General features: G+C 44.7%; 1 protein-coding gene across 4 annotated transcripts in view; it reads right to left on the bottom strand.

Annotated features, from left to right (window-relative positions):
- Positions 1-27165, bottom strand: part of LOC311230657 (inositol hexakisphosphate and diphosphoinositol-pentakisphosphate kinase 1-like) — a 254567-nt gene that overhangs the window by 83995 nt on the left and 143407 nt on the right. For 2 of the 4 annotated variants that reach the window (XM_084317008.1, XM_084317009.1), the window contains exons 11-17: positions 23115-23201; positions 22422-22497; positions 17530-17642; positions 8570-8655; positions 8351-8476; positions 3375-3496; positions 2099-2281 (exon numbers count right to left, since the gene is read on the bottom strand). In XM_084317008.1, the coding sequence (XP_084173134.1) occupies positions 2099-2281; positions 3375-3496; positions 8351-8476; positions 8570-8655; positions 17530-17642; positions 22422-22497; positions 23115-23201 (793 nt within the window). Of the gene's footprint in view, positions 1-2098; positions 2282-3374; positions 3497-8350; positions 8656-17529; positions 17643-22421; positions 22498-23114; positions 23202-27165 lie in introns of all 4 variants that reach the window. The other 2 variants (XM_084317006.1, XM_084317007.1) reach the window with 1 other exon arrangement.

The following is a 27165-nucleotide window of genomic DNA, read 5'->3' as shown; positions in this document are numbered from 1 at the left end:
GGTTTTTTCAGGGGGAAAAATGCTAGGTCGATCCGGGTGTCACAGGGTTGAGCGTTATGGGACCCTTGTTGGGTGCGTTGTATTCTGCACTGTCGTAATGGCTTACGGCCGTGCCGACCTGTACGCGTCCGATCTCGTCGGATCTCGGCCGCTGTACGGGTTGGTCTTGGTTGGTACTTGGTTGGGTGACCTCCTGGGAATACCGAGTGCGGGGTGCTGGGGCTGGTCTTCCATATTACGCTCTTCTCTTGCGTTTTGGCGCTGAGGAGCCTGTTGGGTGGGGTTAACCTCCTCTGGGATCCTGTGCTCCCCGTATCACCGGGCCTGGTCCGGGGTGATGCTCGTTGACCCGTAGGCCCGGGATAGCCCTGTTGGGAACCGGAACGCGGGCTGCGGCGGTGCCGCAGGTGTGTTTCGGGGTTCTTTCCTGAGGGGTTATGGGACCAACCATTGCATGGGGTGATGCCTGGGTGGTTGGTTCTCTGGTGTGTTGCTGCAGTGTCAACTCCCGGTTCTCCGGTTGAGGGTGCCCCTGCACGTTCATGACGTCTGCCGATCGTATGGGCTTTTCTGTGGGCAGCTGTCAGGGGTCGAGTGGTCTACGGATCCCACTTCTGACGTGCTGTTTGAAAGCTTGGTTATGCGACAACGCCAGCATACGCCCCTTCCGCCGGGGCGGCTGTTCAGCTGTCCTTTCTGGCGCCTGCCTCGTCCGCAGTTTTTCCAGGCTTGGGTTGACAGCCTGTTGCCTGGTCTTTCCCCGGTGCACTGCCTGCTTCCGTTGGTTACCTCTTGTGTGTTTAACCATGCTGTCTGCCTGTTGCAGGGCTTGTGTTCCAGGCGGTGTGCTGTTGGGGAGGACAGGGCCCGCTCGGCTGAGGGGCCCTTTTTGTCCGGATACGCTGGCGATGTGGGGGGCGGGGTCACTAGGTGCCCCCCTGGTGGGGTCTTGATGCTGGCATCGTGGACTTCTCCGGGCCCCCATTCCAGGGAGCCCAGTCCTTTGGTGGATCTGGGTCTTCCTTCGCGCTCCGCTGCTACGGCCTTGCCACGGGGTTGGGTTTGCCCTTGACCCCGTGATTCTGGGGGCAGTAACGAGGTTGTTCCTCCGTTCGTTCCCGGGTGGCATGCGGGTTGTGCGTGTGTGTAGTCGTGGGGTCAAGCCACGGTCTGCTCACCCTGTGCGTTGAGTTGCTTGAGTGCCTCTTCGCACGGTCGGGTCCGTCGCCTTCCCGTGAAGCCCCTAATAGGGGGGCTACCCTCCATTAGGGGGGGTCGGGGGGGCTCGGCCCTCCCTGTTCTGATGGTTGTGGGGGGCTGTCAGCGGGGTGTATTTGTCAGCCAGCGGCTCCGCTTGGCCTCCCTTGTGCAGTAAGGTGATGCCAAGCTGAGCCCCTTAACGAAACAGAACGTTAGGTTATGGCTATAACCAAGTTCTGTTAGTTAGGGGCGACGCTTGGCATCAGACGGCCGCTGCAGCCCTTGACCTCACCTTGTGATGAAAGCTTGGGAAGGAGGAGAGCAGGTGACCACACACCTGCTTATGAAGGTAAGCTGATGAGGGGTGTGGTCAGACTAATACTGGTATTAGAGGTACATTTGTGGAATTTATTCAGTACGCGTGCACGTACGCGAGATAGTGCAGTAAGGTGATGCCAAGCGTCGCCCCTAACTAACAGAACTTGGTTATAGCCATAACCTAACGTTCAGGACCGCTCACAACCGGCTGTGGTCATTCCTCCGAACGGTTTGTCAAATGACGCTAGTCAGATGTTTCGTCTTGTAACTCGAGAAGGGAATCACAAAATAGGTTGAGTGGGATGACGATCGAAAGGCGGCAAATTAAACTTTCCAACAATGTATTGGTTGATCAGCGAAAACGCAGCCCGGAGCCGACAGACGAGAGCAAAGTGCCGCGACGTGCGATAAAATTTTTCTGTAGTTAATTAATCGAAATGAATGCGATAAAGTCGCAGGCCTAGTTTTGATATATGCACCCTTTAGAGTGTTTGGTTCAACTTCTTTTCTATGGAAGTGAATCGCGAGAAGAAGGTATTATATATGTTTGTTCCTAGTCACACTCCAGATGGAGACGTACCTTCTGGTAGTCTTGCTCTGTGAAATCCTGGTTCCTCTGCATAATCTCGTGAAGCCGGGCTTTGACCCTCTGTTGGCAGTCGGTCAGGGAGTCACTGTCGCTGTCCAGCAGACCGTTCATGTTGGCACTCTTCACCATCTGCACCAGGATAGGAGTCAACTCCCCTTCTAGAGCTAGCAGACCCTACAGAGGAACACATGGATAGGGGTCAATACCCCCAGACCTTACAGAGGAACATGTGGATAGGAGTCAACTCCCCTTCTAGAGCCTACAGAGAAACACGTGGATATGGGTAAACTCCCCCAGACCTTACAGAGGAACATATGTATAGGGGTTAACTCCCCTTCTAGAGTCTCTAGGTGTGAATATATGTCTAGGTGTGAATATACTTCTAGGTGTGAATATATGTCTAGGTGTTAATATATGTCTAGGTATGAATATACTTCTAGGTTTGAATATATGTCTAGGTGTGAATATATGTCTAGGTGTGAATATATGTCTAGGTATGAATATATGTCTAGGTGTAAATATATGTCTAGGTGTGAATAATATATGTCTAGGTGTGAATAATATATGTCTAGGTGTGAATAATATATGTCTAGGTGTGAATAATATATGTCTAGGTGTGAATATATGTCTAGGTGTAAATATATGTCTAGGTGTGAATATATGTCTAGGTGTAAATATATGTCTAGGTGTGAATATATGTCTAGGTGTAAATATATGTCTAGGTGTGAATAATATATGTCTAGGTGTGAATAATATATCTCTAGGTGTGAATAATATATGTCTAGGTGTGAATAATATATGTCTAGGTCTGAATATATGTCTAAGTGTGAATAGACTTCGAGGTTTGAATATACTTCTATGTATGAATATATGTCTAAGTGTGAATAGACTTCTATGTGTGAATATACTTCTAGGTATGAATTAGGGATGCACGATTAATCGGGAAAAAAATCTCAATCTCGATTCATAGACCTATGCAATGTAATTTCTAAATTATGACAAAAAAAGTACTTTAAAAGAAAGTTAAATATAAAAATAATCCACAATACTATATCACTGTATTGATAAGAGTGCATATAATTGACTGGACTCCAGGACTGGACTTTTGTATTACTGCCCTGTACTATTTTAGTAGAATGTCCTCCATTTATGTAGATTTTATGTTGAGCGGGACTTGCAGCCATCTTGACCAGAACTCCGTGGGAGAACATGTCTTGTATCTCAACGGGACCTTCCTGACTAAATGAAGGATCAATAATACCGTTACCTTAGCAAAAGCAGCGGCTGTCATCTGGACCCGGCCCTCGTCCGATGCGTAGATCTTCAGGTCGTGTCGGTACGTGCTGTGGAGGCGAAGGAGCCCGCAGCCTGGGAAGCCGGCGTAGTCGCCTAGACAGAGGACACCCCAAGCAGAACCACACAGTTACTACCTCTACAGGTCACATCAGTGAGACACGACCACGGTCTGACCACGGCCAGGGAGTCAGGGAGGTCAATATCACGACAGAGAGAAAGACAAAGACTACAGATTGTACCGAAAGACACACGGGTTACTGTATATACACGTATATATAAATTCACTTTCAATTCACTCGCTTTCACATTTTGCATACAAGATTCATGTTTCGGGTTTATGAACGGGACTGAATTGAAAGTGAAGTAATCACAGTGGAACTTGTTATTCTGCGATTATCTTGTTAAACCCAAACTGACGTAATACAAAATGTAAATGTAAATGTATTAGTTACGATCTCCTAATTTGGGGGGGCAAGAGAATAGAACGTGCTTCGGTGCACGGTATCCAAATCCGTTTGTAGCAGGTGAATGCGTGGCTCCATTGGGCTGTACAGATGAAATCACTCCTCTATATCATGCGTTCATCTCACGTTTATACAGCCAGATAACTTTGCGTTCGCCTGAGGTTATCATGCTTTGTTTGTGGAGGGAACCACAGAGAATAATTCGTGCCAGATGATCCGCGTTAGCTCAGCTGCAGTCAAGTAAGCCGCTCGTCTAGGATACAGAGCATGTGACCAAACAACTGTGTCCAGCAGTGGATCACCCCTCTTGGGAACAGAACACAACGTCGACTGGGACAACAACAACAAAAACCAATCCACAGCAAACCTTTAATAATGGAGGAGAATGCGAGACCGGGTCAGCCGGACCGAAATTGCTAAATGAGGCCACGACGGCTTGAGAAACGAGAAGGAGGTTAGTGGATGGAATGAGGAGGTTATGAGGATGAGTTTGAAGGGTGAAGTAGGGTAAGGCGGCACAGTGGTGAAACATAGCCCTTCTCTTACCACAGTCACCAGGGGACTCGCAGCCAGGGGACCTGCGGTTACCTGCTAGTGGTTCACACAGTGCAACAACAAGCAAGAGAAGAGCAAGAGTTAAGAGACAGAACTTGTGCTCGGGGGGGGGGGGGGGGGGGGGGGGGGGGGGAATAAGTGGCCTGCATCTGAATTGAAGAGGATTATTGCTCTTCTTTTCACAAAAGAAGGAATATTGCTTTGCTCTGGAGGACTGCATTTCATGCACTATGAAGCACAAAAGCATAAATTAAGCAGGAAAGCCTTATTAAAAAGATTATCTGTAGAGAGGATATTGGGTGTAGCTCAGTTGAGACTCGCGCTGCGTTTGAACATAAGCATGTTTGTGCCGCATGCTCGTGATTTGTTGATTTTTTTTCTTCATGAAACCTAGCATTCTGTTGTGAGGCTGGACATGTGATAATTAGACAGAAAACTTACCAACATGTACTGTGTCTCAAGAGTTTGGCTGCATGCCCACCCCCCCCTGCCGGCAGCTGACATCAGCCAGAAGAGAGCAGACGTCTAGTGATCCATTTGCAACTGCAGGATGTACCAAACTTCAGGAAAGTTGAAGAAATAGTCATCCCTGGGCGGCTGGGTGGCGCAGCGGAGATTGCGCTCGTCACCAATGCAAGAGACTCTGGTCTCGAATCCGGGTGTCAGCATTGCCTTCGGCTTGGGCCGGCCGTCATACTGGCTCAATTGGCAGAGTCAGCGGGTGGAAGTCGATGGGTGGTAATCTGGACGTTGTGGACAGCGACTCCTACAGGTCGGTTGGGGGACACCTGCACAGCAGAGACAGGAAATAGCGGGGGTAGTGTGAGCCTCCCACACGTTACACCTCGCCAATGAGAGTCCGCGCTGACAGGTGAAAAGATGTGACAGGCTGCCTCCTCGTGTACCGGAGGGGACACGTGATGCAAGGCTTCTATCCTCCCTACAACCGACCAGTGGGGGGCATATGCGAGCAACGTTCAAGACAGGGGATAATTGGAAACACGAAATTGGGATGAGAGAAAAAAAAATTAAAATAAGGAGAAAAAGTGGATAAAAAAAAAGAAATAGTCATCCCTTTTTATCACATCCTCCTCGCAACAGAATGATAGGATTCAGGTTCAAAGTTGGCAAAATGCCCCTTTAAATATGATTATCTGTTGGGAAGGGAGAAACCCAGGTCACTCTCTCCTTCAGCCGTTCATGCTCCATGTGTTTCTCTGTGGGGGTGAAATCACCAGCGGTCTACGAGTTGTGGGAACTTGGAAATACTAAGCATTTCCAACCGCAGGGGAAGACATTAGTAGGTGTGAAGTGGAAAATGACCCCGCGAAAGGTCTGCTACCCGAGCAATCTCAACAGGACTCAAACAACACGGGTCAGGGTAAGAGCCGGGTAGATTTCAAGATTACAACACACAAATAATGTTACTAAAAACAAAACATGTCCTTTGAGTCATTTGAGAGTTTAAAAAGACATAGTAGGCTGCTTTGGAGGATATTTCTGGACCGGTTGCCCCGTTGGGCTGAATAGCAAGCCGGGCAGCTGCAGCCGACTCGAGCACCAAGACAAACAATAAAAAGCTGATTCGTGGTCCAATGGACTACATTTTGGTCCGAATTACGGGTAGACACATCAGGCTGATATCTGCCTTTCTTTTTTACTAAAAATCATTATGGCTGAAATCGGACCGATACCAGCCCGCTGACATTACCGTCTTCAACACATTGAGTGCCACGCCCCTTTGACCATATATGGGCTAGAGTGCCAGTACTGAAGTCAATGGGAGGTCGGGGAAATTTGGGAAGGCTTAAACTATATCTTAAATTATGGCTATGGGTCTAAAACACCCCTCGCTTATCAATGACTTGCTTGCAGTCAACATGTACGAAACGGATTGTTTTTTCATCGGTACATTTCCGTTTTATACCGTTTTGAATACGAGTGTAGTTTTGGAGAGTTCTAGTAATTCCAGAGAAATTCCGCGATAATAGCTCTTTAGTGGAATACACAAAACACATTTTTCGGCTGATTTATGAATCGTTTTCAAATAAATGCTAGATTATCGATAGTATATGTGTACTTATGCACGCTAGAGAAGCGGGCTGAAAAATCAATTTTTATTTAACCTTTATTTTACCAGGTAGTCACTTGAGATCAAAGATCTCTTTTTCGAGCAACACACACACACACACACACACACACACACACACACACACACACACACACACACACACACACACACACACACACACACACACACACACACACACACACACACACACACACACACACACACACACACACACACACACACACACACACACACACACACACACACACACACACACACACACACACACACACACACACACACACACACACACATCTGATTAACCCAATACTGGTCAAATAGAGTCCTTACCTCACATCAGATGTTCTGCAAAAAGATTACTCCAATTCCTGATCGCCATTCCAAATATTGATCGCGTTTATTGATCCAACGTTATTGTCCAAAACACATAATGCACGCTGCTCTGAGGGTCCTCAGTCAATCTGGTAACACGATACTGCATGCCAGAGTAGGGAAAACCCCGGACCGGACTTTTTTTCTGATGCACATGCCCACCCAATCCAATTATGTGCAATACCATCCGGGAGACAATAGGCGGCAGTATTTGCCCTTTTCGAGCTCAGACCCATTCACAATGATAACGTCAGGCTGGATGGATGAAAAATGTATGGATATCGCTAATAAAAGAAATAACGAGAAAAAGACAAGAAAACTTGTCATTGGCACTCAACGCATGGCGAGTTAACATGACTAATCTCGTCGTCGGCACTCAATGTGTTAATGGGCTCTATCTAGACGGCTCCACGTTAACATGGAAAATCATGTGAAACTAGACATCACAAGGAATCCCAACATACCAACCTGGTCATGCTAACTTACCGGGAATGGGGCTAAATATTACACAAGTGTAGCAATTATCAATTCATTTAATTGTCCAATATTATTTATCTGTAAACTATTTTATTTTATTCCTTTGGCATACAAATGTACACATTTAAAAAGGAATCCAACATTATCGGTATAATTCTTTAAAAAGCCTTATCTACGGCTAGTCAGGATGGATTGGTATGGTGATGACAAGTTGGAAGAATATGGTCTGGAATTATCCCTAATGGAATCTGTCTTAAATTAGCAGCAGGAGCTCAGCATCACGTTTCAGGCTCAGCAGACCTCTACTGGTCTGTAAATGTCATTGACAATGAAAGGTGCAGCAGATGAGAATGGGATGTGCTCTCAGACTGACTGACTCTGACTTCTGTGTGTCTCGTGTGTCTCGTGTGTGTGTGTGTGTGTGTGTGTGTGTGTGTGTGTGTGTGTGTGTGTGTGTGTGTGTGTGTGTGTGTGTGTGTGTACAGTATGTGAATATGTGTACTAGTCCAGGTATTTATTTAAATTGTATTTAACCAGGTAAAATGCTTGAGATCAAGGATTTCTTTTACGAGCAAGACCTGACCAAAATGGCAGAAATAAAAATAATAAACCAAGTACATTTACATTAGTAGTATGTGTGTACAGTATGTGTACTAGCCCAGGTAGTACCTTGGCCTCCAGGGTACATGTGTGTACAGTATGTGTACTAGCCCAGGTAGTACCTTGGCCTCCAGGGTACATGTGTGTACAGTATGTGTACTAGCCCAGGTAGTACCTTGGCCTCCAGGGTACATGTGTGTACAGTATGTGTACTAGCCCAGGTAGTACCTTGGCCTCCAGGGTACATGTGTGTACAGTATGTGTACTAGCCCAGGTAGTACCTTGGCCTCCAGGGTACATGTGTGTACAGTATGTGTACTAGCCCAGGTAGTACCTTGGCCTCCAGGGTACATGTGTGTACAGTATGTGTACTAGCCCAGGTAGTACCTTGGCCTCCAGGGTACATGCAGCGGAAGGCCCTGCCCAGCTCCTCAGCCTGTACCCTGCCTGCCGGGGTCAGCTCTCCTCCCCACTTCAACACCAGCAGCAGAGACGGCCCCTCCTTCTGGGAGTCTGGAGACACAGACACAGACACACAATGATTCACGATACCTTTGGATAAAGGTGTCAGCTGAATGTAAATGTGAATCTTGTGTATATGCGTACCTTCCTCCTCGCTAGAGGCTTTGGGCTGGCCGTTGGGCAGGTAGGTCATCTGGACTTTCCTGTTTATGCCAGAGAAGTGGCCATACCTGAGAGAGACACGCACACACAAGGTAGAGAGACAGAATTTATCCACTCTTATCTACTGTCAACAAAGTTGGTTTCAGTATTAAAACACTTTTAACACACATTCAACCAGACATCAAAGTTGGGTTTCTGTTCCATCCATGTCCAGTCTAACAATAGGCTGGTAGGACCAGTATAGAATGGAACTGGACACAACTCTATGATGTGCTAAATATACACACTCAGGAGTATCATATTATTAGCAGGTGCTTTGTTGATAATTAAATCACTTGGTCAATGCTTTTGAGCTCGGCTAAGTTAACAACACTGTTGAAATCGTTTTCAGTGTGTGTGTGTGTGTGCGTGTTAGGCTGTCCCCGAAACCTGTTTTTGGGCTTCGAACTTAGTCAGGGTTTTTCGAACGGATGTTCGAACCTTCGTTTTTAATAATAATAATACATTTTCTTTTTTTAAATAAATATCCTCAAACTACTGTAAATCCTCAATTTGAATAAAGTCATTAACACTTTGATCGCCATGGTTAAATTCATAATTTACCATCCGTTGCCAGCTCTATTTGTCTATGGAGAAGTTCCCCTTCTTTGCAGGGCTATAACTTTTTAAATTCTATTGCTAAATTGACATTATTATGGCCCATTCAATGTCCTATATCTATTGTTCAGGGTGTAGCAACGTTATACTTTTTCATTCACATATTCATACTAAAATACGGTCTAAAGTATAAGTATGTTTTTATCGTTTTCTGCAGCTTTCTCCAGAACTTGATTTATAGCCCCAAATGCATTATATTGATGATCAAATACAGTTTGGTAGCGATCGGTGCCAGATAAAAAATTTCAACTGGAGGTACTTCTAGAAGTTACTACGTATCATCTGATGTTGACCGGATGGGCGGGGGGTCGTTTATAATTCCGTGGGCAACGTTATATCATTCACCTAGTGTGGGTCATATGATCATCAGAGCAGTTTATATGGAACACGTTAGAAAATAACGCTGAAACTCACCGTGGCTTCCTCGCGCCGTTGGGGGATGAGCGTGGAACAGAATTTTTTCTATTATGGGATGGAGAAATACCGGATCCATTTCCAGGTTGTATAATAGTATATACGTCCAAATCATGTTGTTTATTGAGTTAGGGTGAGCGATCGATTATCCAGTGTGTCAAGATGGAGTCCCGGGAGCTATAGCGAGTGGTCGGACCGAATTTGGATGAGCACCAGTTTCCTGTTTCCGGTTTGCTGTTTGGGCGATCTGCCGATCGGCCACCAGATGGCGCCCTTGAACCGTTAGAGAGTTGAGAGGAGATCAGCAGTATATCTCAGGTCCCCGGAGGAGAAATATGATTTCGATCACAGATTTTTGAAATATTGATATCAAAGACGAGTTACGGCGTCTTCGGCAGAATGAGCATGGCGGGGAAAGACGAGTTCCAGCGTTTTCGGCGATTAAAGTGTTAATCTGATCAAATTAGTATTTTTTCTTTTTTTTTATCCACTTTTTCTCCCATTTTCTATATTTTCTCCCATCCCAATTTCGTATCATCCAATTGAACCCTCCCCTGTCACGAACGCTGTTTCTTGCCTCCCACAAGCCGACTGCAATGTGGACTAAGTCATACATAGCACAAGTCCCCTCCGGTACTTGAGGTAACAGCAGTCGCATCTTTTCACCTGCGCAGCTCGATCTCTCAGTGGCGAGGAGTAACGCGTGGGAGGCTCACGCTGCCCCCGACACTTCCTGATTCTACTGCGCAGGCGCACCAACCGACCTGTAGGAGTCGCTGTCCACAACGCCCGATCCCCACCCATCAGTTTCCCACCCCTTAATACGGCCAATGTGTATTAGTATGAACGACCAGCTAAACTGAAAGCAAATGTGGAGCGCTGGGCTCGAACAGGCGAGCCCAGCGTCTCTGCATTCGTGGCGAGCGCCTTGCCCACTACGCCACGTAGCCGCCCAAATTAGTATTTTTTCTTATGATTAAATCAACTTTCTTTAATGAATATAACTCATCCGTTTTAATACTATAATATTAGTGTAGCCTAATCTTTATCTGCAACTGTGAAGAAAAACCCCATTGGTTTAAACAGAATGAATAGACCCATACAAAAAAATATTAAAATATCTTTTTTTTTATAAAAAATTTGAAATTCGAATGTTGATTTAGAATTCGAATGCCAACATAACGAACAAATGTCCGAACGTTTGGGCTCAGCCCTAGTGCGTGTGTGTACAGTATGTGTGTGTGTGTGTGCGTGTATGTGTGCACAAGGCCAAGCTGTGTGTTAACCCTTTAATGGCCATACCCGAGTATAGTCGGGTTATGATCCTTTGATCTTTTCCTTTGATCCCTGTTCTATACGGTCAGTGGAGAGCGAATATCACCAAGTGGCAGTATCGCCTACCTTTTGAACTCTGATAGAAAGGGAACAGGAGAGGCAATGAATGAAATGGACTATCAACACTCGCTCTGAGGGGGAGGAGCTCCTGCAAAGCAATCGCTAGCAGATCTGCTCGCCTCAAAACCTATAGTGTCCCGTAAACACGTGTAATTACATATAAACAAGTAATTACGATCGCCGATGGGATCATTGGAATTATTCTTTTTGGAGTATCTCCTGGCTAAGGTAAAGACCCCCTATGTCTATTTTACCGAACCTGAAACATGTTTCTGTAACGATCACAGTGGCTTACTTTACCGGACATAAACCAAGCTTTTTCTAACGATCGGATTTTCTGGGTAAGACTACCCACCCCCCCCCCCTTGATGATTTTGTGAAGGTAGTACATGTTATATACCTTTGATTTGGGAGTATTTAGGGTTTCAGGGAATCAACCAGAACGATTCGGGCTTATTGCATATAATGAGTCCTATCTCGCAATCTATGGAAAAAGACTGGATTATTCCGGAAATGGGGCGCTGTTTAGCGTCTAACAAACTACAGTGTGTAGAAATGAGCTGATTAGTCAGTAATGGACTATGATCAATGCCTGTAAAATGAGCCATACTATTGTCTCCATAGCTATAATACAGAACACACGATGGGTCTGCAAACATAGCTAAAATGGTCATTAACGCTGGCCCCAAACAGCGCAGATGGCGAAAACTAGTGGCCGTGAATGAGTTAATGTCCAGTGCACCATGATTTGTCCTTTGGCTGCTCTTCGGATGGAGGAGGGGAGAGAAACTAAACCAATGGCAGTCCACCACCCATGATAAGTTCAATGGCACTACACACTCAGGCACACACGCACACACACCTTCTACAGTACAATCCTGCAGCTGTCCTGTGTGTAACTATAAAAGGAAGGAATCTCCGCGTGTCTGTGTGCATTTGTGCGTGCAATGCATGTCTGTCCTTCGCATATCCCAAGAACTGCTCATCCCATCGGCTTCACCAGATGGTGGCGCTATAACAACAAACCTTATGTTTTGGCCTGTAACTTTTTAACTGACTCTCCAAAACAGAATTTGATCCATGTAAGGGCATTTTGAGCAGTTGTCAACTTGTCACCAGAATTGGTACAGAGCATCTCTGGACTAGGCTTGGGCAATATTGAAATTCCCCTACTGAAAACATTGCTTGACCAAGCTCTTTGCTGCAGAGCTACGACCCCTGCACAAGATTCAAGCATTTTGAATCCAGCTTCCAATCAGAATTTATAAACCGCAGTTCTCCACAACGCTGCAAGCAGCAATACGGCAGATCTCCACAATGCTGCAAGCAGCAATACTGCAGTTCTCCACAACGCTGCAAGCAGCAATACCGCAGTTCTCTACAACGCTGCAAGCAGCAATACCTTCTCCACAACTCTGCAAGCAGCAATACTGCAGTTCTCCACAACGCTGCAAGCAGCAATACCGCAGTTCTCCACAAGGCTGCAAGCAGCAATACCTTCTCCACAACGCTGCAAGCAGCAATACCGCAGTTATCCACGACGCTGCAAGCAGCAATACCTTCTCCACAATGCTGCAAGCAGCAATACCGCAGTTCTGCACAATGGTGCATGCGGCAATACCGCAGTTCTCCACAAGGTTGCAAGCAGCATTTTCAGGGGGACAAGCAATCACCCATTCCCGAATGGGCATGCACTCCAAACGCCCATGTTTTCAATGGGCACTGCACTCTGAATGGCGACGTTTTCAATGGGCACTGCACTAGTACTAGGTAGTGGCAGCATAGTGTTATCTAAGGATGTACAGATTAAGTGTTGCGGGACAGACATCCGATTCAACAACAGGCACAACAATAAGCCATCACCCCAGTCATCACACATAATAAACCTCTCCATAAAACAGGGACACGTCCCCAAGGACTTCAAAATTGCGAGAGTGACCCCCCTGCACAAAAAGGGCAGCAAATTAGACCCAGGCAACTACCGCCCTGTTTCTATTCTTACCTCCATCTCGAAAGTCATGGAAAAAATAGTCTACGAACAGGTCGAAAAGTACCTTGCGGAAAAAAATCTAATCTACGAATTCCAATCTGGCTTCAGAACATCCCACTCCACTGACACATGCCTTCTCTATTTGAACGACCACATCAAACAAGAGGTGGACGCGGGCAAATCCTGCGGCATGGTCATGATGGACCTACAAAAGGCCTTCGACACTGTCAATCACTCCATTCTGATTGACAAAGCAATTGGTTTTGATAGTCCATCAGTGAGCTGGATGCAATCCTACCTGGAGGGGAGAGAACAGATGGTGGAGGTAAACGGTACTCTCGTTCCGGATGTGGGAACGTTATATTTTTTCATTCATACATTGTTGTGTTAATACCGTCTAGAATATAAGTATGTTTTTAAGCTTTTCTGCTGTAAAAAAAAAACGCTAGTTATAGGCCCTGACGCATATGATAGATTATCGATTGGCGTTTCTTTCCTATACACGCTATATTAAAAAATTCAAATGTATATGATCGGTATACTGTACATTATGCTTCATCATGCGTGAAGGAAAGGGGGGGGGGGTCGTTTATAATTCCTTGATGGTCAGTAACGACTTTATTTAGTATGGGTTAATATATTGATCAGACTGATTGCAAACAAAGAGATGGACAATCGGGCTGAAAATGTCCTCTTACCGTTCGCCGATGAGACTGGAGGAAAAAGATCCCAATTATTTGACGTCGATCTCCTATATCCATTTCCGGTTTGTATGGCGCAATAAACGCCGAAATCATATAGATTATTGCGTTTAGAAAGCGATCCAAATGAACTTGAGTGTTTGTCTGGACTCACATAACAAGATATTACTGCCAGAGGAATTTCCTCGATGCACCGATCGCCACTTCCGGTTTAGCATGAGTGTAACTCGCCCGACCATCCACCAGGCGGCGGTATTGAGGCGTTGCAATCTCAGACAGGGTGCCACTGCAGTCCGGAGGGAGGCGGGATGAATTATGAATGCCATGGCGAAAATTTTTTATATTGATCCCACGATTTACGCCGTTGTTGGCGTTCAACGCATGGCGGGCAATAACGACTTATGCCGTTTATGGCGCACAATGTGTTAAAGAGCACCTACGGGAGGCTGCAATTCGAAACTGGCCACCGTAAATGTCCAAACCCCCCACCCCCTCCTAATGTACAGTCTCCTCCCCATCATATGTATATATTCTCTGTTAGGATCTATGGGTAACAGTACTGTATATTTGCATATCGTATATGTCACAAATGTAACAGTACTATATACCTGTATGTCATGTATGTCCCTATGCCATAAATGGTATGATGTCATGTATGTTGTGTATGTCATAAATGTCACTATGAAATGAAAATGGGGGACCATGAACAAGACAAACGTCTTTCTCTGGTCTGCATAACAATTGTGTGCATTGAGCCGTACTGTATTGTACCCATTCTGCAATCTGTTAAATAAAGTTTTCATTCATTCATTCATTCATTCATTCATTCAATCTGCAAGTGTTTAATTAACTTAATTCCGTGGTGTTTAAGTTTCCAGTGTTGCTTCCACACCTGGAAATCCTTCCGTTGCAGATATTATACTCGGCTGTGTCGTGTTATTCCACAAGTATACAAGTGAGTCCTCTGTATTTGTGAGTGAGTGTCTTTATTGTTAGCCGTTAGCTCCCCCATTATCCGCTCCTAGTCTACTCTGCCCGTCCTGCGTACCTGTCCGTGACCCCAGTACGGTGGCCTGTACTCTGTGTCGTATTAGCGCACACATTAACGTAACACCACAGGCTGTTTTGCCTTTTTCTTCTTTGAGCTTAAAATAACTCCACACAGCTGACATGACCATGGCACTCACGTTTAGCTAACGCTAACGTTGTTGTCGCACTACTACTGGCCACGTGATGGCACGTTTTATGGCATGTATCGGATCGGAAAATACTTCCTGTTTTTCCGATATCCGATCCTGTGAATTTGACAACTATCGGACTGATACCGAGTATCGGATTGGTACCATCCCTAGTCAGGATGATAGTCAGGATGATGGTCAGGATGATGGTCAGGATAATAGTCAGGATGAGTCAGGATGATAGTCAAGATGAAGGTCGGGATGATACTCAGGATGTAAATGGGGATGATGTGAGGATGATAATCAAGATATAAGTCAGGATGATAGTCGGGATGTAAGTCAGGATGATAGTCAGGATGTAAGTCGGGATTTAAGTCAGGATGATGGTCAGGATGATGGTCAGGAGGTGTGGTCAGGATGATGGTCAGGATGATAGTCATGATGATGGTCAGGATGATGGTCAGGAGGTGTGGTCAGGATGATAGTCAGGATGATGGTCAGTATATAAGTCAGTATGATGGTCAGCATGATAGAACAGGTGTGGTCAGCATGATAGAACAGGAGGTGTGGTCAGCATGACATGCAGACAAGTAGCACGGCACACAGCTATACACACAAAGAAACATAGGGTCAATTATGGGCTCAAAATAAAGATGGATTAGTAATGGAAACCTATAAAACGATGATCAATAGTTTTTCTGAATGTGTAAAACTTTGACAAAGAGATGCATTTATTTTTAGAGGTTTCAAAAAATGCATTAAATCATAATTTAATTTGATCCCATAGTTAATGACTAATAATTAATGGTTGTTAAAGGAGCACTTCACCAGAAATGTACATTTGTATATCAATTACTCACCCTGTGATGCCTTGAATTCATGAATATATATTATTTTCTTCTCGCAGTCATATGATCAGTACTTCACACACGTGTATTTTTGCTAAAACCTTGCTAACAGAAACATGTCCAGTTCAATGCTGCCTTCAAATGGAACTCGTGACTTTGTGGTCTCGACTTCAAGTGGGTTCAAGTTGTGAGGACGCCGTTGCTAGGCAATAAATGGTAAATGGTGGATTTATATAGTGCTTTTATCCAAAGTGCTTTACAATTTGTTCCTCACAATTTACCCATTCACTGACACATGGCTCATCGGGAGCAGTTAGGGGTTAAGTATCTTGCTCAAGGACACTTCGACATGCTGCCCGGGAGGAGTGGGAATTGAACCGAGAACCTGCGGATTACCAGACTACTGCTCTACCTCCTGAGCCACTGTCGCCCCAATGCAATGCATCCGAGGCACTGAGGCTAATGCTTTTCCACTTACAACATTGTGAATACCAAAACAGTGGGTCATTCATATGGACTCTTCTCGTGAACACAGAAAAAACTAGTTCCATTTGATGGCAGCACTTAACTGGAAATGTTTTCGTTGGCAAGGTTTTTCGTGAAAATGTTTGTTTGTGTAGCACTGAGCCTACGACTGGATAAACGACTTGATGTTGCCGTTGTTAAATCAAAACTCGAGTCACTTCAATTCATCCAAGTATTTCTACCGTATTTTTGTATCCTACGTACACCATGGAGACGGAAGAAAGAAAATCTCCAGGAATTCAAGGCAAGGTTAATTGATACACAAATGATTATCTTTGCGGCAAAGTGCTCCTTTAAGGCTGCTCATGACAGAAGAGAAAGACAAAAGCAGGGAGGGGTAAACCTCATCCTTTAAAGTGAGGGGGGGGAATGGGTGCGTACTGATTTTCATTCAAGCTGGATTCCCTTTTGGAGAGAAAGAGAGGAAGGGGAGAGGGAGAGGGGGGAGAGGAAGAAGAGGGACAGATACAGATGACGGTTAGAGACGGGAGGGAGGCAGTGCTTCAGAGGAGCTCAATGTGTTCTTCTCATTGTGAGTACAAAGACATGACTGAACCTTCTGTGTGGCTTTTTTTAAATAAAAAAAAATAATTTGATCTTTTTCCCCCTCCTCTCCCATCCCAATGTTAGTCGTTATGCCAATTCCCAATCCCCTTCCTGGTCGCTGCGCACCTACCCCCTACAGTCGGTCTGGGAGAGTGGAGGCTATCACATGCTTCCTCCGACACACGTCTAGCCAATCAACCGCTTCTTTTCACCTGGCAGCACAGACTCTCACTGAGAGGGTGTAATGTGTGGAAGGATCACACTAGCCCCCTTAGATCCTTTCCTCGCTGAGCAGGCGCCCCGACCGAACTGTAGGAGTCGCTGTTTACAACGACCAGGACCCACCCACCAGCTTTCCCACCCCTAACACTGCCAATTGTGTTAGTATGAACGACCAGCCAAGCTGGTAGCAATGCCGAGAGCTGGGCTCGAACCCAGCATCTCCTGCACTAGTGGCGAGCGCCTTGTCCACTGCGCCACTTAGCCGCCCACCTTCTGTATGGCTTTTGATGGATGAAACATTGACTAAAGCTAGTTCCACATCGAGCATCGCAGACAGAGTGGACAACTACTGTACCAATGAAAGGTTGATGATGATGATGATGATGGCAAAACAAAGCGATTATGATGCTCCGGAAGTAGCTCTGTGTGTGTGTGTGTGTGTGTGTGTGTGTGTGATGTCACTCACATCTCCAGGACAGTCTTGAGTTGCTCCAGTTTAGACTTCTTCTCCTCAATCTCACAACAGTCGTTGTGCTGACCCAGTTCCACTAGCAGCATTCGCGCTATATCCAGCACTTCCTGAAGGCATACAAGTGTGAAAATACGACTGATACGCACTGATATGAGCAGACAATCAGTATCTGCCAATTATGCTGATGACTACGATTCTTAATCTAGAACATGGATATGTTACGAACATATGCATTATTGTATAGATTGTTAAGTCAAGTCAAGTCAAGAGTTTTATTTGTCACGGCATACAAGTATACAGTGAAATGCGGGGGTTCTTGCCCGCAACGATTGTGCAATAATACAATAATAAGAATAGGATGAGAATAAGACATTTGTGCAATAATACAAGTAATAAGAATAAGACATAACAGGTACAGTATATGTACATAAAGTTTACAAAAAGCATGGTAAGACATGCTAAGGTCCTGCGATAGTGCAATACACTGTTAGCTACGGATGAGGCACTGGATCTTATGTACACTAAAATACAATGCTATACTATACAATCTACAGTTATACTATGTGTCTTTATGCTAGCTTGCTATATCCATCTGTTTACTATACAAGAACCACTCCCGTTCTTGTTTTTAAAGTGACCTTTCATTGTGTAAAATGACTGTTGAGTGTGAGCGTGTGCAGCATGCGTGTGTGTGTGTTCATGCTAAAGTGACTGCTAGTGTGTGAGCGTATACAGTGTGTGTGTTGTGTGTGTGCTCATGTGTGCTTGTGTGTGGAGAGTTCAGTGTTCAGTGGCCTGGGGGAAGAAGCTGAGCCGAAGTCTCTCTGTCCTAGTTGCTGGTGTGCGCAGGCGTTTGCCTGACCGCAGCAGCTTGAACAGGCTGTTGTTGGGGTGGTGATGGTCTTTCATTATTCTGCAGGCTCTGGATTTGCACCTCTTGTTATATAAGACCTGCAGGGGTGGTAGTGTAATACCCGTAGTACGCTCAGCTAAGCGCACCACTCTCTGTAGGGCCTTCTTGTCCTGTGCCGTGCTGTTTCCATACCAGGCAGTGATGTTTCCAGTCAAGATGCTCTCTACAGCTCTGGAGTAGAAGGACTGGAGTATCTTCCCCGATACTCTGAACTTCCTTAACTGTCTCAGGTGGTAGAGGCGCTGCTTCGCCTTCTTTACGACTGAGTCTATGTGTGTTGTCCATGTCAGGTCCTCTGAGATGTGGACCCCCAGGTACTTGAAGCTGCTCACCCTGTCCACGGTAGCCCCGTTTATCCTCAGTGGTGTGTGTGTCCCCTGCTGTGTTCTCCTCAAATCCACAATCAGCTCCTTGGTTTTACCAATGTTCAGGAGCAGGCTGTTGTCCTGGCACCAGCGTTCCAGTACCTCAACCTCCTCCCGGTAGGCCTTCTCGTCGTTGTCAGAGATCAGCCCCACCACCACTGTGTCGTCCGCAAACTACACTATGGAGTTGGAGCTGAACTTGGCCACACAATCATGTGTGTATAGTGAATACAGCAGGGGGCTCAGTGTTAAAGGAACAAGCCAACTTTTGGGGAATTTTGCTTATTTGCCATCTACCCTGGAGTTAGACAAGCAGATACATGCCCTTTTCTTCTCTGTGCATGCATTAGGCTTAGGGAACAGCCGCACCATTAGGCTAGCTTAGCGTCATTCACTGGAAGTAGGTGTGCCAGTGTAGCCTAGTTCCCAAAACTCACTCCAAATACACTCAAAATACAACTCCAAAACTTTCCTGTAAACATGTGTGACCTGTGTATTTACCACGTGGAGAAATAAAAAGATTGAATTATACATTTCGTTTTCTAAGCAGATTTCTTGCCAAACCACTGCTGCCTGGGCGCGGTGATTTCACGCATCACCTCAAATGCCCCATTGTAACTATATATATATATTTTTTTACATTTAGTCATTTAGCTGACGCTTTTATCCAATGCGACTTACAAGTTCTGTACGACAAGCCGTCAGGAAGGGCACAACTCTATATAAACTGTGGCTAAAAAATGAAGACTCTTTTATGCTCTTTTCTTTAGACCAGTTCATATAACCTGAACTCCTGAGTAAACAAAATAGGTTACCCAATTTACGAGTAGCCTAATGTTAGTCTAGTTTTTGGTGTTACATTATGAAACACCAGTGCGAACTGAAAGATTACAGCATTGACAGCTTCCTCGTTGATTGTTATCACCTTCCGTGAAACCCCTGCGTTGTGTCTTTAGTTATTGATGATGGTTATTATCTTACTTGGCTGTAACACTGTTAATGCATCTGAACAAAATAATCAACTGGAAAACAGTCTCTTTATCAGAAGGGATGTTTATTTTCATAAACAAAAGGTCTCGTACAGAATGAAACAAATTGAAAGTCTTTAACACTAGCACAGCCATGGAGAAAATGTCACTGATTCCCGCCGGGAACGGGTCAGATGACCCGACAGCTTATATGAGAAATATGAGAAAAATAAACAGTGTAAACTATATAATTACCTCTGAATATAAAAATATGAGGTTTACCACAATGAAATGTAGGTTTGCGTGACAATAAAAAAAAAAAAATTGGATGGAAGAGCCACACATTGACGGGCAAAGAGCCACATGCAGCTCGCAAGCCATGGGTTGGCCACCCCTGCACTAGATGCTCACAAAGTGCTGTGACTTCCGTCTGTTCCAACGGCCCATTATGTGGAATAACGTTCCAATTACATTTTCCTGAAGTCATTTTGAAATTTCAGAAACCGTGCCAGATAAAACGGTTACTTTTAGGAAAAGTCATTGAGTGACAGAGCTGGAGCTCGACCGAGTGACGAGGATACATTTATTGAAAATGCCTAGGGGTCATTTGACCCCTTGTCGGTTGTGCTAGTGTGTTAAAAGGTTAAGAAACTAGATTCATAAATCTGTTCTATTAGCCGAAGCTAACTATGTCCTCGTGGTCGTGGTTTTCCCTTCCCCCTCCCAACCCTCGTCCGAGAGTTGGGAGCTCAGCTCCTGTCTCACTTGCTATCCAACACACTTCTGTTTCTGTTACTGGAAGAATACCAGCTATAAAGTCTATTTCCCTAGCAATGGCTGTTATCCATAGCAACGCCTGCCCTATTTCCCCTGACTGTTTGAGTAACCTCGACTCTCTCTGCGGCTCTAACTCTCGCCCACCCCTGGCACCAGCAGTCTCTCTCTAAAAGGAACGCTCCCTGCCCCCATCACTTGAAAGTTTGTGCCATCTCAAGATGACCTTGGCTTCTTATCTCTCCCACACCCTGCCTGTCTGTCTCTTACAGTCTCCAAGTTGAACACACACACAGATGTCTATCTCAGCGTTTAGAGTTTAACATGTTTAAACTAATATCTATATGTTATAACCAAATTAAAACCAAAACCAGTGCTTTCTTTCAGAACGTAGCAATCAAATGGGATGCAGGGACTGCTGAGGAGTATACTAGGATAGTCCAGCAAAGTTACGTCCTATTCATCAATTTCACAATATTCGCTAACGTTAGACAGATGGAATACAGCCTTCCATCTAAAAACATAACTGAAAACTTACCACAGTCATGGTTGCCAGTGTTTCACTTTCTCCTCTCTGTGTGATGCCGATGGATGGGATGGCCATATCCTTCAGAAAATGTCTCGGTTACTAAGTAGCATTTTATTTTATAATAGTCATCTTGAGCAAAATGCTCTGAGCAAACACGATGGTTCTTGATTATTTCTATTGTGTTCGAGTCTATGTTCAGATTACAAGTAGCCATAGCTTGAACCAGTCCGGATCTTTAGTCGCTTGCTACTAACTTAGTCACATTGGTTTTATTGACGGAAGTTACCACAGGGCTTTTGAGGTGATGAAATCACTGCGCCCAGGCAGCAGTAGTTCGGCAAAAGATTTTTCAGAGTATCTGCTTAGAAAATGTCAATTTAAGGCGGTCAGGTGGCGTAGCAGAGATTGCGCTCGTCACCAATGCAGGAGACGCTGGGTTCGAGCCCAGCTCTCTGTGTTTCTACCAGCTTGGCTGGTCGTTCATACTAATACAATTGGCAGTATTAGGGGGTGGGAAGCTGGTGGGTGGGAATCTGGCGTTGTGGACAGCGATGCCTACAGGTCAGGTATCTGTGCTTGCTAAGCGGGGCAGGACTTGGTGGAGATAGCGTGCCCTCCCATGTGTTACACTTCACCAATGAGAGTCCTCGCTGCCAAGTGAAAAAAGCATCACTGGCTTGACGGCGCACGTCTCAGAGGAAGCATGCGTTCGACATCAGGACACCCTTGTACCGACTCGTGGGAGAACATGCGTACAACAACCAGGTAGGGGAGGGGGGGAATTGGCACAACGACTAATTGGGACGGGGAGAAAATCAGAGAAATATAGGAGAAAGAGAAGGTTAAAAAAAATTATAAAAAAATATTCAATTTATTTAATTTTATTTCTCCACGTGGTAAATACACAGGTCACAACATGTTTACATGAACGTTATGGAGTTGTATTTGGAGTGTATTTCGTGACTGTTGGGAACTAGGCTACACTGGCACACCTACTTCCAGAAGAATGACGCTAAGCTAGGCTAACGGTGCGGCTGTTCCCTAAGCCTAATGCATGCACATAGAAGAACAGGGTATGTATCTGCTTGTCTAACTCCAGGGTAGATGGCAAATAAGCAAATTTCCCAAAATGTTGGCATGTTCCTTTAAGGCTATTTAAAAGTTGATATGAAATGCTTGTTATGGAGGTAAATGGGAAAACGACATATGCACCGATATATCAGCAGACAATCCGTATCTGCCAATATGCTGATGACTATGATTCTTATCTAGAACATGGATTTTTGAGTGAGTGAGTGAGAGAGAGAGTGAGAGTGAGAGTGAGAGAGTTGACTGACCTGTAGCTGTTTTGGCTTCTTCAGCTTGAGTTTCCCTGATTTGTAGCCTCCATACTTCTCAAACAACTCAAAGAATCTGGACATGGTAGAAAAACAGAGTCAAGCTAACAGTAGGATTCTGTACATGGTACAGAAACAGTTTCAAGCTAACAATTTTGCACTTACAATATTGTGAATACCACAATATTAGACTCTTATCTTGAACACAGAAAACACAAGTTCCATTTGAAGGCAGCACTTAACCTGGAAATTTTTTCGTTAGCAAGGTTTTAGTGAAAATGCATGCGTTTATGAAGTACTGAGCATACAATGAGACTTGATTTTGTTTGTAAATGGATGTTTAGTATTTATTAAAAAAAATGTAGATTCTATATTCACCATCGAGACATGCGAGAAGAAAAGAAAATCTTCATGAATCCCAGGCATCACAGGGTGAGTAATTGATATACAAATAAAAAAATGTGGGTAAGGTGCATCTTTAAATTAAAACAGAATGTAATCGTGCATTTGCAGAATCATCTTTGCTAACAGATGATGACGTATCACTTCCAAAAGTTCATCCTCTCATAAATATCACAACGGTGGACATGGACACAACATCAGCCATGTCCAAACGGATACTCCTCATTGAAAAAGTATCAAAACAGCCGTAGACGGACAGACTACAGCCGGGCCCTGAATCCTAAGACTTACAGAGGGTGTCGGACCTCCATTTTCATCTTCTGTTTTGGTGTGCGGTCGCCATGGCGGATGATGGCAATAACACAGCGTAGCTCCATCCTGGAGGAGGAGAATGAGGAGGAAGAGGAGGAGAGGGGGATAGGGTGAGAGAGATACATGACCTCACAACCTCAACTAAACCCCCTCTCCTCCAAGGACATAGTTCATCACCCACTACCCGAGCATTACAGAAAACTGTTTGGGAAGGATATGATCACAGACGGGAAAGAACAGAGACATGGAACTCCCTATAGCTACTTCCGTCACCTGCTCTGAGAAAATAAGCAGACAAGGGACTTTAGAATAGATCTGTCATTGTTACAGTTGTTACAACAAAATTTTAAAATGCAACCCTAGGTGCTAGTAAAAATATAAAAAAAACAGTCCTAAACACAGTATTAAATATAAAAACAGGGGTAAGGCATAAATAACATAATATAAACAGGGGGGTGTAAAAGATAATTGCACTATCCCTTAATGTTGCGTGGGGGGGGGGGGGGGGGGGGGGGGTGCAAGGGAGACTGTTGTTTTAAAATTTTGCTGAGTTTAGTGCACATACTGTATGGCCCTGGGATAAAAACTGAACTTCAGCCTGTTAGTCCGGGTGGGCATGCCGCTGAAACGCCTGCCCGAGCGCAGCCGCACGAGGTGCTTGTTGCCCCGGGTGGTGTGGGTCCTTCAGTATTTGTATTGCCTTTTTAAGGCAGCGGGAGTTGTATAGTCCCTCCAGTGAGGGGAGGGGGCAGCCGATAATCTTCTGGGCCGAGTTGACGACCCTCTGGAGCGCCCTCCTCTCTGCGGCTGTGCAGCTGAGGAACCACACATTGATGCAGTAGGTGATGATGCTTTCCACGGAGCAGCGGTAAAAAGACACAAGCAGGTCTTGTCTGAGGTGGTAGTTTCTCAGTATCCTCAGGAAGTAGAGTCTCTGCTGTGCCTTTTTCACTATCGCCGTGGTGTTGATTCTCCAGGTCAGGTCATCCTCCAGGTGGACACCCAGGAACTTGATGACCGAGACTCTCTCCACACATCCCCCGTCGATGTACAGGGGCTGTATGTTGGTCTTCTTCCTCCTGTAGTCCACGATCATCTCCTGGGTCTTTAGCTTATTCAGCTGTAGGTTGTTATCTTTGCACAGGGCTGACAGCTGCTCTATTTTTTTTTTAAACAATGTTTTTATTGCATTTTTTTCTTTTATACAAACATACATATATACAGACAATAACACATGACAAAAATAAAAAGACACCCTCCAATCACCTCCCTTCCCTAATTATAATACAAATGACATTTCCGCAGACATACAATAGAAATAATTATTGTTAATGTTAATTTATAAAGGGGAACTATCCTATAAACGGCATTCCTCAGTGTCCAGTACCTTTCCCCAACTCTACGGATTCACATCAACAGTATCCACGTATCCAACTCTCAATGTCCGAGATTTCTCACCCGCCTAAGTGGCAGCCTGTGTGGCATTTGGCACCCGTCCACACAGTGGTGGGAGTCCAGCCTTAAAATGTCCCAAGATCCTGAGATAGAATCATGTTGCTTTTCAGTACCTGATTAGAAATATAGAACAATGATCCTCTTATTTTATTTATTTATATATATATATATATATATATATATTTTTTTTTTTTTCAAACCTTTCCGAGGTGTTCCATAGATTCACCGGAACTGTGCAAAAGTCCCCACATAGTGAAAGAAACATCCCAATAGCTCTCCTTTAAATTACCTACCAGAAACCACGGAAATCTCAGCACAAAAATAAAAATACCATAAAAGACAAACTAATAAAATAATTAAAAAAAAATAAAAAATAAACAACTGTTCTTCGGCTTCTCTACCTCCATCCACCTTTCTTTTTTCCTTCTTTTTTCCCCTAAACCTTCCTCCCATTTTCCCTTTCCTTTCCTTTCCCTTACCTTTCATGTTTCCTATCTCTCTCCTTTAGATTCTTACCCTTTTCAGGAAATGTATAAACGATGACCAAGTCCTTTCAAATTGTTCTGTTTTTCCCTTCTGTATGTATGTTAGTTTCTCCATTGCTAAGTTTTCTGACACTTCCTTTAACCATTGTTTAGCCCCTGGTCTCTGTATCTCCTTCCAGTTTAGAGCTATCACTCTCTTGGCCTGTAGCAAACAAAAATTTATCAATTTCCTCTTTCTAATATAAGCTGGGAACTTCACCGGGTATAAGTGTAGTATACATAACTTAGGATCGGTCGGGATTTCTATCTCTGTCATCTCCGATATGAGTTCCAATATCTCCTTCCAATACTCCTGTATCTTCTCACATTCCCACATACAGTGGTATAGGGTCCCTATCTCTACCCCACACCTAGTACATTCATACGGGATCACGGGGTAAAACTTGTGTAATTTCTCTGGTGTCATATATACTCTGTGTATCCACTTATATTGTAGGAGTTTACATCTGGTATTGATTGAAAGTGTCTGTGACATCTCACATGCTTGTTCCCAGTCCTCTTCTGCTATTTCTACCCCCATGTCCCTCTCCCATGCCCGCAAACTGCTCAAAGAGCTCTCATCCGATCCTGATAACACATCATAAAACTTGGATAATTGTCCTCTTCCCACAAAATTGTTCCTAGTAAGTCTTTCTATTATGGATGTGGGTGGTTCCTCTGTGCCCCTGTTCTTTGACACTACGTAGCTCCTGATTTGAAAGTATTTAAATCTATGTGATCTTGGGATTTCAAATGTGCTTACTATCTGTTCGAAGGTCATCAATTCCCCCTCTTTGTATAAGTCTTTAATCGTACCCAAACCCCTTTCTGCCCAATTTTTGAATCCCCCATCATTCCTTCCCGGTTTAAATTCCTCATTCCCCCAGATTGGTGTATACCCCGATAATTGATCTCTTCTACCTAAGTGTAAGTGCGCCTTGTGCCAGATCCTTACTGGATTTTTGAGGAACGGGTTCTTTGTACTTTTTATCAACAAGCTACTCTGTCGTGAATACATATGCGTCTAGTGTTATCTTTATCCCCAAATATGTAAACCCCTTGGGGGAGCTCGCAAACTGCGTGTGCACCTGTGTTTTCTCCCTTTCTCTCTCATTTAGTAACATAAGTGCGCTTTTATTTTGATTAGTCTTATATCCTGAAAATACTCCAAATTTCGCCAGTATTTCGTTCGCATTTCTAATTGAGGTATCCAATTTAGTTTTTTTTTTTTTTTATCCACTTTTTCTCCCATTTTCTATATTTTCTCCCATCCCAATTTCGTATCATCCAATTCAACCCTCCCCTGTCACGAACGCTGTTTCTTGCCTCCCACAAGCCGGCTGCAATGTGGACTAAGTCATACATAGCACAAGTCCCCTCCGGTACTTGAGGTAACAGCAGTCGCATCTTTTCACCTGCGCAGCTCGATCTCTCAGTGGCGAAGAGTAACGCGTGGGAGGCTCACGCTGCCCCCGACACTTCCTGATTCTACTGCGCAGGCGCACCAACCGACCTGTAGGAGTCGCTGTCCACAACGCCCGATCCCCACCCATCAGTTTCCCACCCCCTAATACGGCCAATGTGTATTAGTACGGACGGCCAGCTAAACTGAAAGCAAATGTGGAGCGCTGGGCTCGAACAGGCAAGCCCAGCGTCTCCGTCATTCGTGGCGAGCGCCTTGCCCACTACGCCACGTAGCCGCCCAGGTATCCAATTTAGTTAAGTATAGTATTATATCGTCCGCGAAAAGCGATAGGCGATGCTCCATACCCCCTATTCTCATCCCCGTGATTCCCGGGTCCTGTCTAATCATCATCGCTAATGGTTCGATTGCGAACAGAAATAGCAACGGAGAAATCGGACACCCCTGTCTGGTAGATCTCTGTAGTTTAAACGGTGTCGATATTTGGTTGTTTGTAGTTATTTTGACCATTGGGTCCGTGTATAGAATCCTGATCCATTTTATATATCCTTCCCCAAACCCGAATCTTTTAAGTGTTTCAAACAGATATCCCCACTCAATCCTGTCAAATGCCTTTTCGGCGTCCAAT

The sequence above is a fragment of the Notolepis coatsorum genome (assembly GCF_963971535.1).
Source record: "Notolepis coatsorum genome assembly, chromosome: 6".
Lineage (NCBI taxonomy): Eukaryota > Metazoa > Chordata > Actinopteri > Aulopiformes > Paralepididae > Notolepis > Notolepis coatsorum.
Note: the sequence above shows the minus strand (reverse complement) of the source record. Positions and strands in the feature narration are given on the sequence as shown.